Source organism: Agelaius tricolor, unplaced genomic scaffold (assembly GCF_023055355.1).
Source record: "Agelaius tricolor isolate 1412-34295 unplaced genomic scaffold, bAgeTri1.0.p SCAF_9, whole genome shotgun sequence".
Lineage (NCBI taxonomy): Eukaryota > Metazoa > Chordata > Aves > Passeriformes > Icteridae > Agelaius > Agelaius tricolor.
The window spans coordinates 21,617,700-21,630,543 of record NW_027269269.1 but is presented as its reverse complement, the minus strand read 5'-3'; the positions used below and the strand labels follow the sequence as shown (position 1 = coordinate 21,630,543).

The 12,844-nt window shown below is 45.9% G+C and overlaps 1 protein-coding gene across 1 annotated transcript; it reads left to right on the top strand.

Annotated features, from left to right (window-relative positions):
- Positions 1-466: 466 nt before the first annotated feature.
- Positions 467-12,343, top strand: CD4 (CD4 molecule). The gene is made up of 10 exons (XM_071433880.1): positions 467-739; positions 6,447-6,576; positions 8,098-8,277; positions 8,362-8,502; positions 8,735-9,007; positions 9,452-9,814; positions 9,941-10,183; positions 10,274-10,392; positions 10,627-10,694; positions 11,911-12,343. The coding sequence occupies exons 2-10, from the start codon at positions 6,516-6,518 to the stop codon at positions 11,924-11,926; spliced, it is 1,464 nt and encodes a 487-aa protein (XP_071289981.1). The 5' UTR covers positions 467-739; positions 6,447-6,515; the 3' UTR covers positions 11,927-12,343.
- Positions 12,344-12,844: the final 501 nt, after the last annotated feature.

Below are 12,844 nucleotides of genomic sequence, written 5' to 3'. Positions count from 1 at the left end.
GGAGATCTCCTTGTCCTTATCCTGACCTGAGAAGGTTTTTCACATCTTATCCCTCTGCCTTGCTGAGGAGGGGGAATGAGAGAGCAGCTGGGTGGGTGCTGGCCGACTGCTATAAAGAAAATATTCTCTCATCTCACCCTAAATCTCAGACGAACTCCACAGACAGGTGGGGCTGGGGTCAACCCTCAGAGGTGCCTCCTCTTAGTGGTGGTGCAGGAGACAGGCTGGGAAATGGAGCTCAGATGGCTCTTGCAGAGTGCGGGAGGCGTGCGCTTGGTGTGGATCTGCTCAGCTAACCTGTTGTTTGTCAGCTTTCCTCCTCAGCAGAGCACAACCAGCTCCCAGCCATCCATGTTGAGGTTTCAGCCCCGTCAGGGCCTCCATCAGCTGCCCCACGGCCAATAGGCTCTCTCTGTTCCGCACACTCATCCTCCCCACCGCTGCCATGGCTCGCCTTCCGCTCAGGTCCATTTCTGCCCACACCCAGAGTGGAAATCACGTGCCTCTGGAAAATCACCATCTGCCCAGAGGAGTTGGCGGGTGTCGGCAGAGCCCGGACGGGCAGTAAGACCTTGCTGCTGTCATTCTGGCTGGAGAGGAGGAGACATCAAGGCCAGCCCTACATCTGCTCGTGAACATCAACTTCGTTCCTCTTTTGTTTCAGCTGTAGTTGGGTGAGATCAACTACGGCGGGTGACAAACACAAGGAGACAGAAACACAGAGGCTGAGAGAAAAGAGGTAAGGAAACTCTTTCTTCTGCTAAGAGGCCAGCCTGTTTTCGGGTTTTTTAATGCTATGAACTTTATTACTGCGTTCAAGTTGCTGTTTCGGCACAGATGGATTGGTTTTGCCCCACTTAAAGGTCTGTTGTAAAACCATCTTAAACCTTTGACTTGATAATACTTCTGGCTCTGCAATTCTCCAAGGCCTTTTAATTTTAACTAAAAACTGTTTGACTCCCTGGAATTTTCGCTGAAAGGGGCATAAAAAAAGGGAGTTACAAAAAGCTCAGAGCCTGGGGATCTCATGAATCTTTTAAACCCATATATAGGGAAATATGTCCTATATGAGGGCCTGTCACTGGTGACTGCACATCCCCAAGGGCTGCAAATGCATTGGGAAGCAGCCCTCTACCAGCTGCCACTTGCTATCACCTTCTCCACGTACCCTGCAGGAAGGGGAACTTTATTCTAAAAAAAGCCTGCAAAAATAAGAAGATGCCAGTCTCTAGCTAAGTAAGGATGTCTACTTACATCTGTACGTGCTGAGACTGGAGGGGTCTGTTCTGCTAATCCAGGCTGACTGGCTCACTGCCTGACACTAGCTGCCAATGCAGCCTGATCCATTAGCTCAGGGCTGAGTGAGCAGGATTTCTTGGAAAAAGAGGGATCTTTGCAATTTCAGGACAACAGAAAAGTGATTTACTTCCCCCTCACATGGGCTGCTGTGCTGTTGAAAGCAGGAGTTTAATTTCTGGTTGAATTTTTCAACTTCCAGGTGGCATATCCTGCTCAGCCTCTGTCAGCCACCTCAGATATTCCTCCACATGAGGGTTGAACTCAGGTTACTGCTCAGTGTTCTCCACTATGAACTCAACACTCCCTGGTGCAGGTTGGAATCATAGGATCACAGGATGGCTTGGGTTGGAAGGGACCTTTAGAAAACATCTCATTCCAACACCCCTGCGCAGGCAGGGACACCCTCCACTAGGCCAGGTCACTCAAAGCCCCATCCAGCCTGGCCTTGAACGCTTCCAGGGATGGAGCAGCCACAGCTTCTCCGGGCAACCTGTTCAGAGTGCCTCACAGTGCCTTGATTAGTCACAGCCTCTGGTGGTTTTGGCAGGTCTTGGCTTCCCCTCTGGCCAGAAGGGAGCAGCCTGGGCTGTGGAGATGGAGCCACTTCTTGCGGCCTCCACGTGGTTCCAGGCATGTCACTGGGCATGGGGTACTTCATGGCTGAGGGGAGCTCAGCTGGTGCTGACACAGTGACTTCAGCACCCTCCTTGTCCTGATGGTGGGACCTCTCCTGGGGAGGATTTAGTGGCGGCTTCAATGGCCCATGGATGGTGGGATTTTGAGATTAATGGCAGGATGGCGAGTGTGTTGATTTCAAGGCTGGTCCAGGCCGTAATTCAGTGGTTACTTGAGATAGTAATGGCTGTTCCTAGGAGTAAGCTAGCAATAAAGATTAGTTTTTCCTGGGCGTTCATAAGCAGGGGAAGGAGTTGAACCATCATTTTCGGGATATGGGCCCGATAGCTTGTTTAGCTGACCCTACTAGAAATAATATAAAGGAAGTATGGAGGGTTTTGATTCCTCTAGTGTAGGTTCAATTCCTGCTTTTCTAAGTACTAGGCTTTAACTTGTGTGACCCATGGATCCTGATCCGGCGCCTTCCTCTCCCAGGAGCTCCAATGGGAGGGTGGCATCTGCTCTTGGATGAGCAGAGATGCTCAGGAGGAAATGGAGGGAGGGTCAAACAGTCCAGGGGGACAGTAGGGACTGTGAAATGACCTTCACTGCTGTCATAACTTTGCTCTCTGCTGGTTATTTTCATTGCACTTTGTCTCTTACCCTGCCCGCTGCTTGCCTGATGTTTGCTTTAACGTCAAGGAGTAAATTCAAAGAAACCACTATTTGGTAAAAGAGCCAAGTCAGCTTTGGTTCAGATTTTTAAACTGAGAAGAAGAGAGGTGAAGCCCTTTAGCCCAGAGCCCCACAGCTGAGGCTAACTCTCGAGCAGGGCAAGGCGCAGCTGCATCCCTGAGCCCTGGCCGGGCAGGCAGCGCAGGGGAAATGCCGCAGCGGAAGCTGAGGTGTGGAGCCCTGTGGGGAGGGAGGGAGGGCTGGGGGCCCCCAACCCTGACACAACGAGCTGCTGCCAGATCAAAAGCACAGCCACAAACAACAGCGAGAGGAGAAACCAAAACCACACTGCAAGAAAGAGACACAGGAAAACACAGAGAAAAGGAGATGTCCTGCTCTGCACCAGGAGCTGTTGCCGAGTTTTTATTTGTTGGAGTTTTTTTAATTTAAGGTTCCTCCTTTGTCATGCCAGTGCCAGCCTGTGGAGACGTCTCTGTAGCCATCACCCACTGGGGTTCAGTACTGATGCGCTGCCAGCCCTGCTCTCAAGCAGATGTTCTCCAGGCATGACTTGGTCCTGCAGGCATCATTCTCTGAAGCAAGCTCACTCACTACCTCAGCTCTCCTTTTCCTATACCTCAGAGAAGCAAGGATCATTAAAATAAGTCAAGAAGGAAATTAAAGCAGTTTAATAAGAGGGGGAAGTTAAAATGAAAAGGAAATCAATGTTCACTTGGGAGGGAGCCCTGCTCCTCCGTTGCTAGATGTGCTAATAAATCAAGTATGCCTGGACTGTTTCTGGCACAGAGGCCAGCTGGCATGAGATTGTCTGGGCTATTAAACTCACTTAACCTCCAAAATGAACTGGCCACATGCCAGCCACCTAATGGGAGAGGTCCCTGGCCCATGCTAACACCTAAATGCATCCCAAGAGTTGCTCGGGAGAGGGAGAGTTGTCCCCGGCCAAAAATGTGTCAGGAAATGTACTAGCAATTTAACAGGACTGATGAGTATGTTCCAGTGCCTGGGGACATTCTGTGACACCGCTTAATTTATGAGTACCACCGTAAGATGCAGCTGGGCTGCCTGTAAGGAGGCTGTGGGTCTGCTACGAGCATCCGCTAATGAGAGCAGCTTGCTCGCTTAACACAGTGGAGCCTCGCTCTCTGAGATCTGTAAACTCCGGAGCAGCCTTGCCTGGGATCTGGCCTGGAGGGATGCAGAAGGAGATAGAAAGGCAGGGGGGAATAGGAAGTGGCATGCATGAGAAGTAGAAATAAGCAGGGAGAGAAGGAAAGTGTGTAAAAGAAATCCTAGCTGAAGGCAACCCATTTTCCCCACTGATTTGTAGCATGTAGGTGGTAACATCACACTGTGGAGATCTGCCACAGAAATACAAAGATTAGTGTGAACAAAATGGGAATGCAGAAGATGTGAAACCAAGAAAAAAAACCAGAAGAACAAAGATGCATCAATCTGCATCTACCAAGATGCACAAGGTCAGCAGTTCACCAGTCCCACAGTGCTCTGGTTGTGTGGTTTTTCTCAATAACCAGGAAGCAAGAAGACAAAGAATAAACTGAAGCCATATGACAGGAGAATAGAGATTCCCAGTCAAAACAAAATTATGAGGTGTGACTCAGCGATTTCATTAATTTTTACTTGTTCCATTACCTTCAGGTTTTATATAAAGTTTAATGACTTAAAAAATTTGAAACCCATCACTGAACTGTTAATTCACAGATACTACTTTAGAGTGGGGGCTGACTTTTTCATCCCACAGGAACAGGTGATGCAAGATTTCACAGCAGGGATGAGGTTCCTCCTGTCACCTCAGGAATGGATCTTACTCAGGGCCCCGTGCCAGTTCTCAGTTATGGATGTTCCTTCAGAGTGAGATGCATACAGATGCCTTGTTAGTGCCCCTTTCTTTATTCTGTAGCTTAACCCAGCAAACTGCTTCATCACTGCCTCTGCATCTTGTTAGGAGTGATCTCCAATCATCTGCACTCGCTCCTTTGTTTTACAATTTTCGCAGAAAACAGCTCATGCAAATATTTCCTGGCCTGGGGTGGGTTTTTTGTTTTGCACGAGGCAAGCCACAAGTCTCCTCTGACTGTGTCTTTGCCACCTGTTTCTCTTATGATGGTGCATATGGCTGCTGTCTCCCTCTTGCACACATATTTTTCATCTGTGCATGTCTGCACATCGGTCTGGATGTCAGATGTTGTACTGACCTGATCTCCATTTAAATGTAGTGCTGATGTTTTCATCTACTCTTTGATAGCTTCACATGCTCTGATCATTAAATTAATTTCAGTATTAAATTATCCTCTAATAGAATATATTACACTTAATATTGCACATCGTACATATAAATACTGTAGAAAATTATTCATGCATTTCTTTTGAGTCTAATCCCATTAAGACTCCAGCCTTCAGTCTGTCACACGCCTGACATGGGGACTACCTGCTTCCAGAGAAGTGAGGTCATCTCACTGGCTTGCTCACTCCCCAGGGCATTTCAGCTGCTTGGCTTCCCGTCTGTGGTTTATGCCTTGTTTAGGGATGGAGAGCTCAGTAGTGTCCTTGCACCAGCAGCCATGGTCCCCTTCACCTTGTCACCCCACTCAGCTGTAGCTCTTACCAGCACTTGGCCTTTGCTACAGTCAGAAACTGCATCTAATTTGATAACTCACCTTAGCATGACCATTAGCTTCCAGTTCCCACTTAAGGTTTTGCTACCATTAATGCAACTTCTTCTTGTGGACCTCATTCCTCCCTTCTCCCCATACTTTTCATTGAATAGTCCTAAGAATCCAAGCAGGTCTTTCCAAATTAGACTTGCTGGTTATTGAGATTTTTAAGGTAAGAAGTTAAAAAAAAACCAAACCCAAACCTGAAGAAAAATACTAATAATACATGGCTGTAATCGTAGAATCACAAAATTACACGGAAATATTTAGATGGCAAGGGACATTGGGAGGTCTCCAGTTGGTTCTCCTACTCAGAGCTGAGTTGACTCTAAAACTACAACATGTTGCTCAGGGCTTGACAAGGCAACTTCTGAGCATCTCCAATGGTGGAGATTGCGTGGAATCACTTGGCATCTATTCCATTGCTGAACCACCTTCAGTGGGAAGAAAGTTTTCCTTCTATCTAGTCAACATTTCCCTGCTCAACATATGGCTGCTGCCTCCTGCTCCTCACCTGTGCACATCTGAGAAAATGTGACTTACTCTTCTAGGTAATATCCATTAGATGATGGGAAACTGAAATTAGAACCCACTTTGGCTCCCTTCTCCCTGTCAAGCCCAGTTTTCTGCCTCTCCCTGTATGTCAGGTGCTCCAACTTCCTCACCATGTCACCAGCCCTCCACTGAACTCCATACAGTTTGTTGGCACCCTTCTTGTACTGGGGGCCCAAACCTATACCCTGTATCCTAGATGAGACCTCAGGTGTGCCAAAGAGAGAGAAATAATTACTTCACTCTACTTCCAGCATAGCTGGCTGTGCTCTTGCTAATGCAGCCCTGTATGTGTTTAGCTTTAATCTCTGCAAGAGTGATGATAACCCACCATAGAGAAGTAAAAAAGCACAGAACTCTTGGCAGTATAAACCGCTGCTGCCTGATGAATGCCAGAAACCTAGGGATGAGTAAAATGAAATGTTTATTACCAAACTCCAGGGGCATGCTGCAGATGGATTCTTTGCTGAAACAAAAGGCTCTGGTGACTTTCCCAATAAGCTTCCATTTTCCTGTGCTGAAGGATGGTGGGAGCTGAATGGGAAACAAGTCCCATCCATCGAGGTCTGAATAATCAAACATTATTAACAGAGCATTTGGGTCTTCCAGGATAAGATCCCTTGGCGGTGGCAGCATTTCCAGCCCTGCTCTCCTGGGAGGGGAGGAGCATTCTCAGCGATGGAGTCAAGTCGCACAGCCCTGAGCTGCACGTGTGCTGCCCTCCTGCTTCTGCATCTGGGTGAGTCCTGGGCCCAGCAAACCCTCATGGTTCTCACAGCCTTTTCACAAGCCTCACAACCCTCGGTGTATTTCTAGGCTCATTCTGATGTGTTGTATAAGTTTCCTCACATGGTTTAGCTTTGGGACTCAGGTTGTTCCCAGCCCACCTGCTGAGCCTGCCAGCCAAAACCAGGGTTTGGGGAGCTGCCCCACAGAGATGCAGGAGTGGGGGTCCTGTGAGAACCAGGATACACACCACGCAGAGTGGAAAATATGCCCTCCACATTGCCTCCAGCTGTCTGGGCAAAAACATATCTGTGATGCGTAACCACATCTGTGATGTGATGTGATCTTCAGAATCTCATCACAGATTTGCCCTTGCAAATGGAATGCTACTGGCTTGCTTAGCTTGACTGGTAATGTTACAAGCTTTGGTGGATTTTTTAGTGCTCATTTTCCAGGAAAGGAAAGACAGTGAATAAGGCCAAGCCTGCAATTCTCAGATACTCAGCTTTGAGTCCTCTGGTCACAGAGGAAAGATTGGAAACCTTTTGTGCATCCTAGAACCAAATGAAAAGCAAAAGATACCAACTCTTATTAATAACATTTCTAATTTCACAATTAAAGACAAAATCATAAACTTTTGTAGTCCAATGTGCAATTACCAAAAACCTGTATGGGTACTGTTGCAGGTGACCTCTTAGAGGGATGTAACTTCTGGCAAACCCTACATTAAACTCATGTAAACTTTTAATTTTACACTTCTATAGCTCTTCAGTACTCAGGTCACCTCAGGGATTTGCATCTCTAAGAGCTTACCAGCAGGGAGGCAGGAGATCACAATCCTGTTATTCCCAGTCTTACCTCTAGCAACTGCATCTCTTTCTTAAGGTCTCCTGCAGAAACCTTCTTTACAGTGAAGGAAAGGAAATTATTCTCCCAAGAAACAACTCCTAATGTTTCTTCAACCTTATACAACCTATTTCTTTTACTATCACATAGCCCTCCTCCCAAGAACAGGAACCTGACATTAGGTCAGCCTTCTTTCTTTCTTTTTTACTTTATTTCTTCATTTTTTGGTATTTTCAGTCTTCATCCATGCAAAACTGGAAGAAGGTGTGAACAAATTTGTCAGTGCTGCATCAAGTGTGTGAAGGAGGGCTGACATATGCTGTCCTTCAGTTGCTACCAGTAGAATAACTAAGTCTTATCTAGTGGAAAAAGGTTGTCTCAGTAAAATTGTTGACATTTCAAAATTATGAATGGTGGTCAGCCCACCATAACTATTGGTATTTTCCTTTTTTTCTGTATGTATGTGAAAGAGAATAACCAGAGAATAACCAATAAAAAAAGAACTCAATTGATTGATTGCTTGATTGATGATATAAAGGAGTGACAAATTCAGAAATTGAGGATAATTTCAGTGTCTGGGAAAGGGAGGAAAAATATCATCATATTTTTGGAGGGCTGGGAAGGGTTTACTGAGCCACCCTTCAGAAAGTAAACTTATGCCTTTTTTTGGATGGGTATTGAATTTCAGGCCTGACCTCCAGTATGGATCACAAATATGAATTCCAGACTGGGCTTGCAGGAGGGGAGGTGACCCTGAACTGCACAGGCATACTTCCTGAATCACAATTACCTCAGTACTCAGTTGTGAGATGGAAATACTCTGATACTCTTCTATGGCGTATGGAAAATAATCAGAGATATTGGAGAAGTAAGGCTTCCGATTCATTATCCCTTCTCCCTTCACGCAGCTGAGAAACCTCTTTCCTCCTAACCAAGCCTATTTTTTCAAAAGAACCATCTTTCATCTTTGGCCGGTCTGACATCAAGACTCAATACAAACTGAGCGTGAGGGATTTGAAGCTCTCCGACGCCGGCATCTACACCTGTGAATACGGCACTTACCAAGTCCACACCTCGCTGCACATCGTTAACTGTGAGTGAGTGTAGGGCTTTTGGTCATCAGGAGGGGAGGGGACCATAGAGCTTGGGGAGACCTCTCTGCTGGGATTCTTTATCCAGCTGCATTTCTTCTGTCCCGGGCTATCACGGTTCATTTCTCCTCCATCTCCAGAGCACAGTGTCTCCATGTTCTCTTTGCTGTAACACTTGTGTCTCTCTTCCAGGAAGACAAACTTACTTACTGCCTGTGCATTTTCTTTTTATAGTGACAATCTCTTTGGATGGGCATTTTCTGCAAAATGAAGTCCCTGAGCTGATTTTAACTCAAAATTCATCCAGTCCTCTACCCGATCTCAGCGTCACATTGTTTGACAGTAACAATAACAGAGTGACACCAGAAATACAAAACAGGAACCGTCAAAAATACAAAGTGAATTTAAAGAAACTGAAAACTATGGACAGCGGGACCTGGGTGTGTCAGATCCATTCAGACTCTCCATTGATTAATCAGAACATCTCCTTTGCAGTGAAGGTGTTAGGTATGTGACAACAGAAATGGAACTCACATACAGGCTTGGGAACCACTGCTTCCTTCAGCTCACGAGTTTAACTTTTAATCTCCACGTTCCAAGCACTGGTGCTCTAGGGTTGACTTCCCAGGGCTTCCAGCAACGAGCTTGGGGCTTGTTCTGCTTCCTGAGCTCTGTTTCACTCTTGCACTCATTTTTCTCTCCAGGCTTGGTGAGGAGAAGATTCTCCTTTCCTCAGGGTCTGTTCTTCTTAGCTCTGCTGTGCTTGGGAGCTTTGGATCTTTCTGCTGTCTTATTCTTTCTCTGTTTAACCTTCCTGGAGGATGTAATGGCTTTTCTCCAAGTCCTTTTTAAACTGAGTGCAGCGTGCCTCACTCTGGATCGAAGGCAGACATGGGGAAGCGTAACCATGACTTTTCCTGCCTCTGTATTCCTTGTCTCTTCTAAATTCAGGTTTTCAGAATCCAGATTTGGAAAGAAAGTATGCAATTGTTGATAGTCCTGTCATCTTGTCCTGGGACCTGAATTCCCAGAAGATAAAATGGAAAAAAGGTTTCACAGGACAGCTGAATTGGAAACAACAGGAAGGTGTAGAATCTCATGAGCTGCTTAATTTCAGCATCACAGCAGAAGGACAGCTGCATGAGACTAAAAAAAGCAACAACTTGTTGTTTGAGATACCTGAAAGCAAACCTGAAAGTACCATACAAGTGAAGCTCCCCAAAGTCCATTTCAATCACTCTGGCCAGTACCAGTGCCAGCTGGAGTACGAAAGAAGACATGCACAGAGCAAGATAGAGCTGGTGGTGATGAAAGGTGAGAGGAAGGAAGAGAAGTGGGTCATGAAGAGGAGGAGCTACAGAAACCTGCAAGCCCCAAAAGCATGGGGATGGCCCCATCTCCCCATCCCCTCACTCACATGTCCTTGTCTTGCCTTTACAGTCTCAGCTAACCCTGCTGGGCCACTCTCCAGAGGGGCCAGTGTGACCCTGACCTGCCAGGTCTCCGGACCACTCGCACCCAATGCCTACTTGAGCTGGGAACCTGTGAATGGCACCAAGATGGACATTAAGAACTCAAAGCGGCGTGAAGTAAAGTTGGAGGTGAACATCAGCACTGCAGGGCTGTGGAGCTGTCACCTCATAGAAGATGGTGACAAAAAGATCAGCTTTCACTACCACGTGGGTATGGAAATTAGCGTCACATCCCTGCCCCGACCCTAAAGCTATAAAATTCTATTTGTTTCTCTGTCTAAATATTTGTATCATCCCACAGAGGAAGCTTCTGTTTGGATTAACAATGTGATAATTGGAGCAAGCATTGGAGGCAGTTTATTGGCGTTTGCCCTTGGGTGCCTGTGCATCATCAGTGGTGTAAGCTGGCAGCGGAGAAGGGTGAGTGCCACGGTCCCTGTGAAAGGTGCGGAGATTACTGGCTCTCCAAACCACAGGAGGAGTCAGATTTCCTGTCTGGGTGCAGGGCAGGACAGACAAAGAGTCAATCCTTAGACTCAAGGCAAGTTTTTGAGATGGGCAGTCTGCAGATGTCAGCACTTTACTACCACTTCAGAGGAAAGCATTTGAAGCATAAAAATATCCAATTGTTCTTTGTCCCTTCTCTCCTGGCAGCAACGGGCAAAAAGGATGGCACAAGCAAGACAACACTTGCTGGAAAACAAGACATGTCAGTGTCAACAGTAAGTGACAATGAGGGCACCCAGAATGGGCAAAGACTGCTTTCAAGAGAGAGGAGCTGGATGATTGAGCAGGGAGGAATTGAACTTGAGCCTCTTTGGTGAAACAGTACAGCTGCATTTCAGCATTTTCAGCTCTTACTCATGTTAAATCCTGCTTAAGAGTTATGAGCTATGCTAAATCCCACACCCATGGTAGCATCGTGCTGGAAAACTTTTGAGCAGAGTTGTTTCACTCAAATTATCTTAGTGGTGAGAGATGTTAGCCAAACCCAAGCAGGAGTCCCAAAGTCCTTTGGTAGGGTCCACAGTGAATCTGAGATCTGGATATCAAGGTTGTGGAGGTGGAAGGCACAAAACCAAGCACAAAGATGAAACATAAATTTTAAAAATCCATGATGTTCATAATTTAATTCCAGCTCTGCTAGAGCATTGCTGGACTGCTTTTGGTGAAAATTGCCAATAACTTTCCAGGAGTAACAAAAGAGGAGGGGAAAAAAAATCACAGAACAGTCTGATTTGTACCCTTTCCTAAAGGCCTTGGGTGATGTGAAATGAAATACACCATTGTGTCATGACCCTTTTCATGGGAGCAAGGATTTCTCAGCAGAGAAGCTACCCTTTTCCATGTCTTTAAGCTTATATGGTATCAGGCATCAGAAACAGCAGTTGGGAACACTGACAGCCATTCTGTCACTGGAAGGGGAGCATGAAGGGAAGTATAAATGGCTGCATGAACAAGCTCAATGAATGTTTGGGTACAGAATCAGACTTCTGCTTCATTTTCACCAGTGACATTGGCAAACTGTGAGAGTTTCACCTAATTTTTTTTCACTGTCACCAAGAATTCAGTGAGAATGTTTATTGGCAAATACTCCATCATAGCTGGGATGTATATGTGGTGAAGAGCATAACGTGTCAGAGATTTCACCTTGTTTTCACCTACATTTTATCAAGGTTAAAAAATAATCCCCATAAAGAGAGGACAAAGTCTGTACAGATACATCAAAATCTAGATAAATCTGTGCAGTACAAGTGCTGATACAGTTGTTCTCTAACTCTCTTTGCCAAGTAAGCAGCTCAGTGTAACTGAAACCTAAACTGCATCCGTGTGGATGCTCAAGTAACTGTTTGCATCCTCAGCCACAGAGGCAGGCAGTCATTCTCTATGCAAAAAACAAGTGGGGGGTGGTACTCATGTAGTACTTTTCTCTTGCAGCCGGCTGAGAAAGTAAGACTGCAGCACTGACATCACAAGGACTGATGAAGTCTCTGCCTGTACATAACCACCTGGCAGCCCACAGTGCTCTGTGAATCCATCTCCCATTCTCCTGTTCTAATGAAATTCTTTATTCCTTCATCATTCCCCCAGTCTAACGCCATGGAGGGAGGTTGTCTGGCTAGGAGCCAATGGACCAGACAAGAAACCCTGAGGGGCTATGATTGATCCTCAGTTCTATAATGAGAGATGCTGAACAGAAGATATGTGTATATATACACACACACACATATATATATAATATGCTTGCATTTTGTTCATGTACTTAATTTGACCTTCTTGTGGAACCAATTTTATGTGCTTCTTTTATCTGCCTGAGCGACAATAAATTACTTTGGGGTTGGGAGTTATTTTTTGCAAGCTGGACTACATTTTTTCTAAGGCACTCTTCTCTGGTTCAAATTCACATTTCTCTCTTTCCTGCTAGGATGTGAAATGCTGATTTTCACTGTGTCCAACCTCCCTGGCTGCCATGAGCCTTCCTTAATGCACCGGCTCTTTGTTCTCTGTGAAATCTCTCTGTCCATGCTCATTTGCCTTTCCTGGGCACTCTGTGCCCTACATATCTACCCCTAGACCTACATATCTGATTCCCCATATCTATCTGTCAGCCTGTAGCTTTCACCTCTCCCATAACAAGCTAACAAACAAGTAAAAACCAGCACAATCAGTGGGATAATTCAGAACTAATTTTATCAGAAGGGCAGCCCAGGATACCAATAGATCTGGAAGTCAGAGCCTGAAGAATTTCTGTATGTTGATCTAGAAGGTAAGTTTGGGAATGGTATGAGAAAGTAATTGCCTAGGAGAACAAACCAGCCTTGAACTGCCTAGCCACACAGAGTGCAGAAAGCAGATGCTTCTGAGAAAGCCA

What these genes read in the sequence shown, in the direction of transcription:
- CD4 (XM_071433880.1), top strand. Translation starts at nt 6,516, where the DNA reads ATGGAGTCAAGTCGCACAGCCCTGAGCTGCACGTGTGCTGCCCTCCTG. An exon ending in CAGCTTTCACTACCACGTGG is followed by an intron (nt 10,184 to 10,273) that starts GTATGGAAATTA and finishes ATCATCCCACAG; the next exon opens with AGGAAGCTTCTGTTTGGATT. An exon ending in TAAGCTGGCAGCGGAGAAGG is followed by an intron (nt 10,393 to 10,626) that starts GTGAGTGCCACG and finishes CTCTCCTGGCAG; the next exon opens with CAACGGGCAAAAAGGATGGC.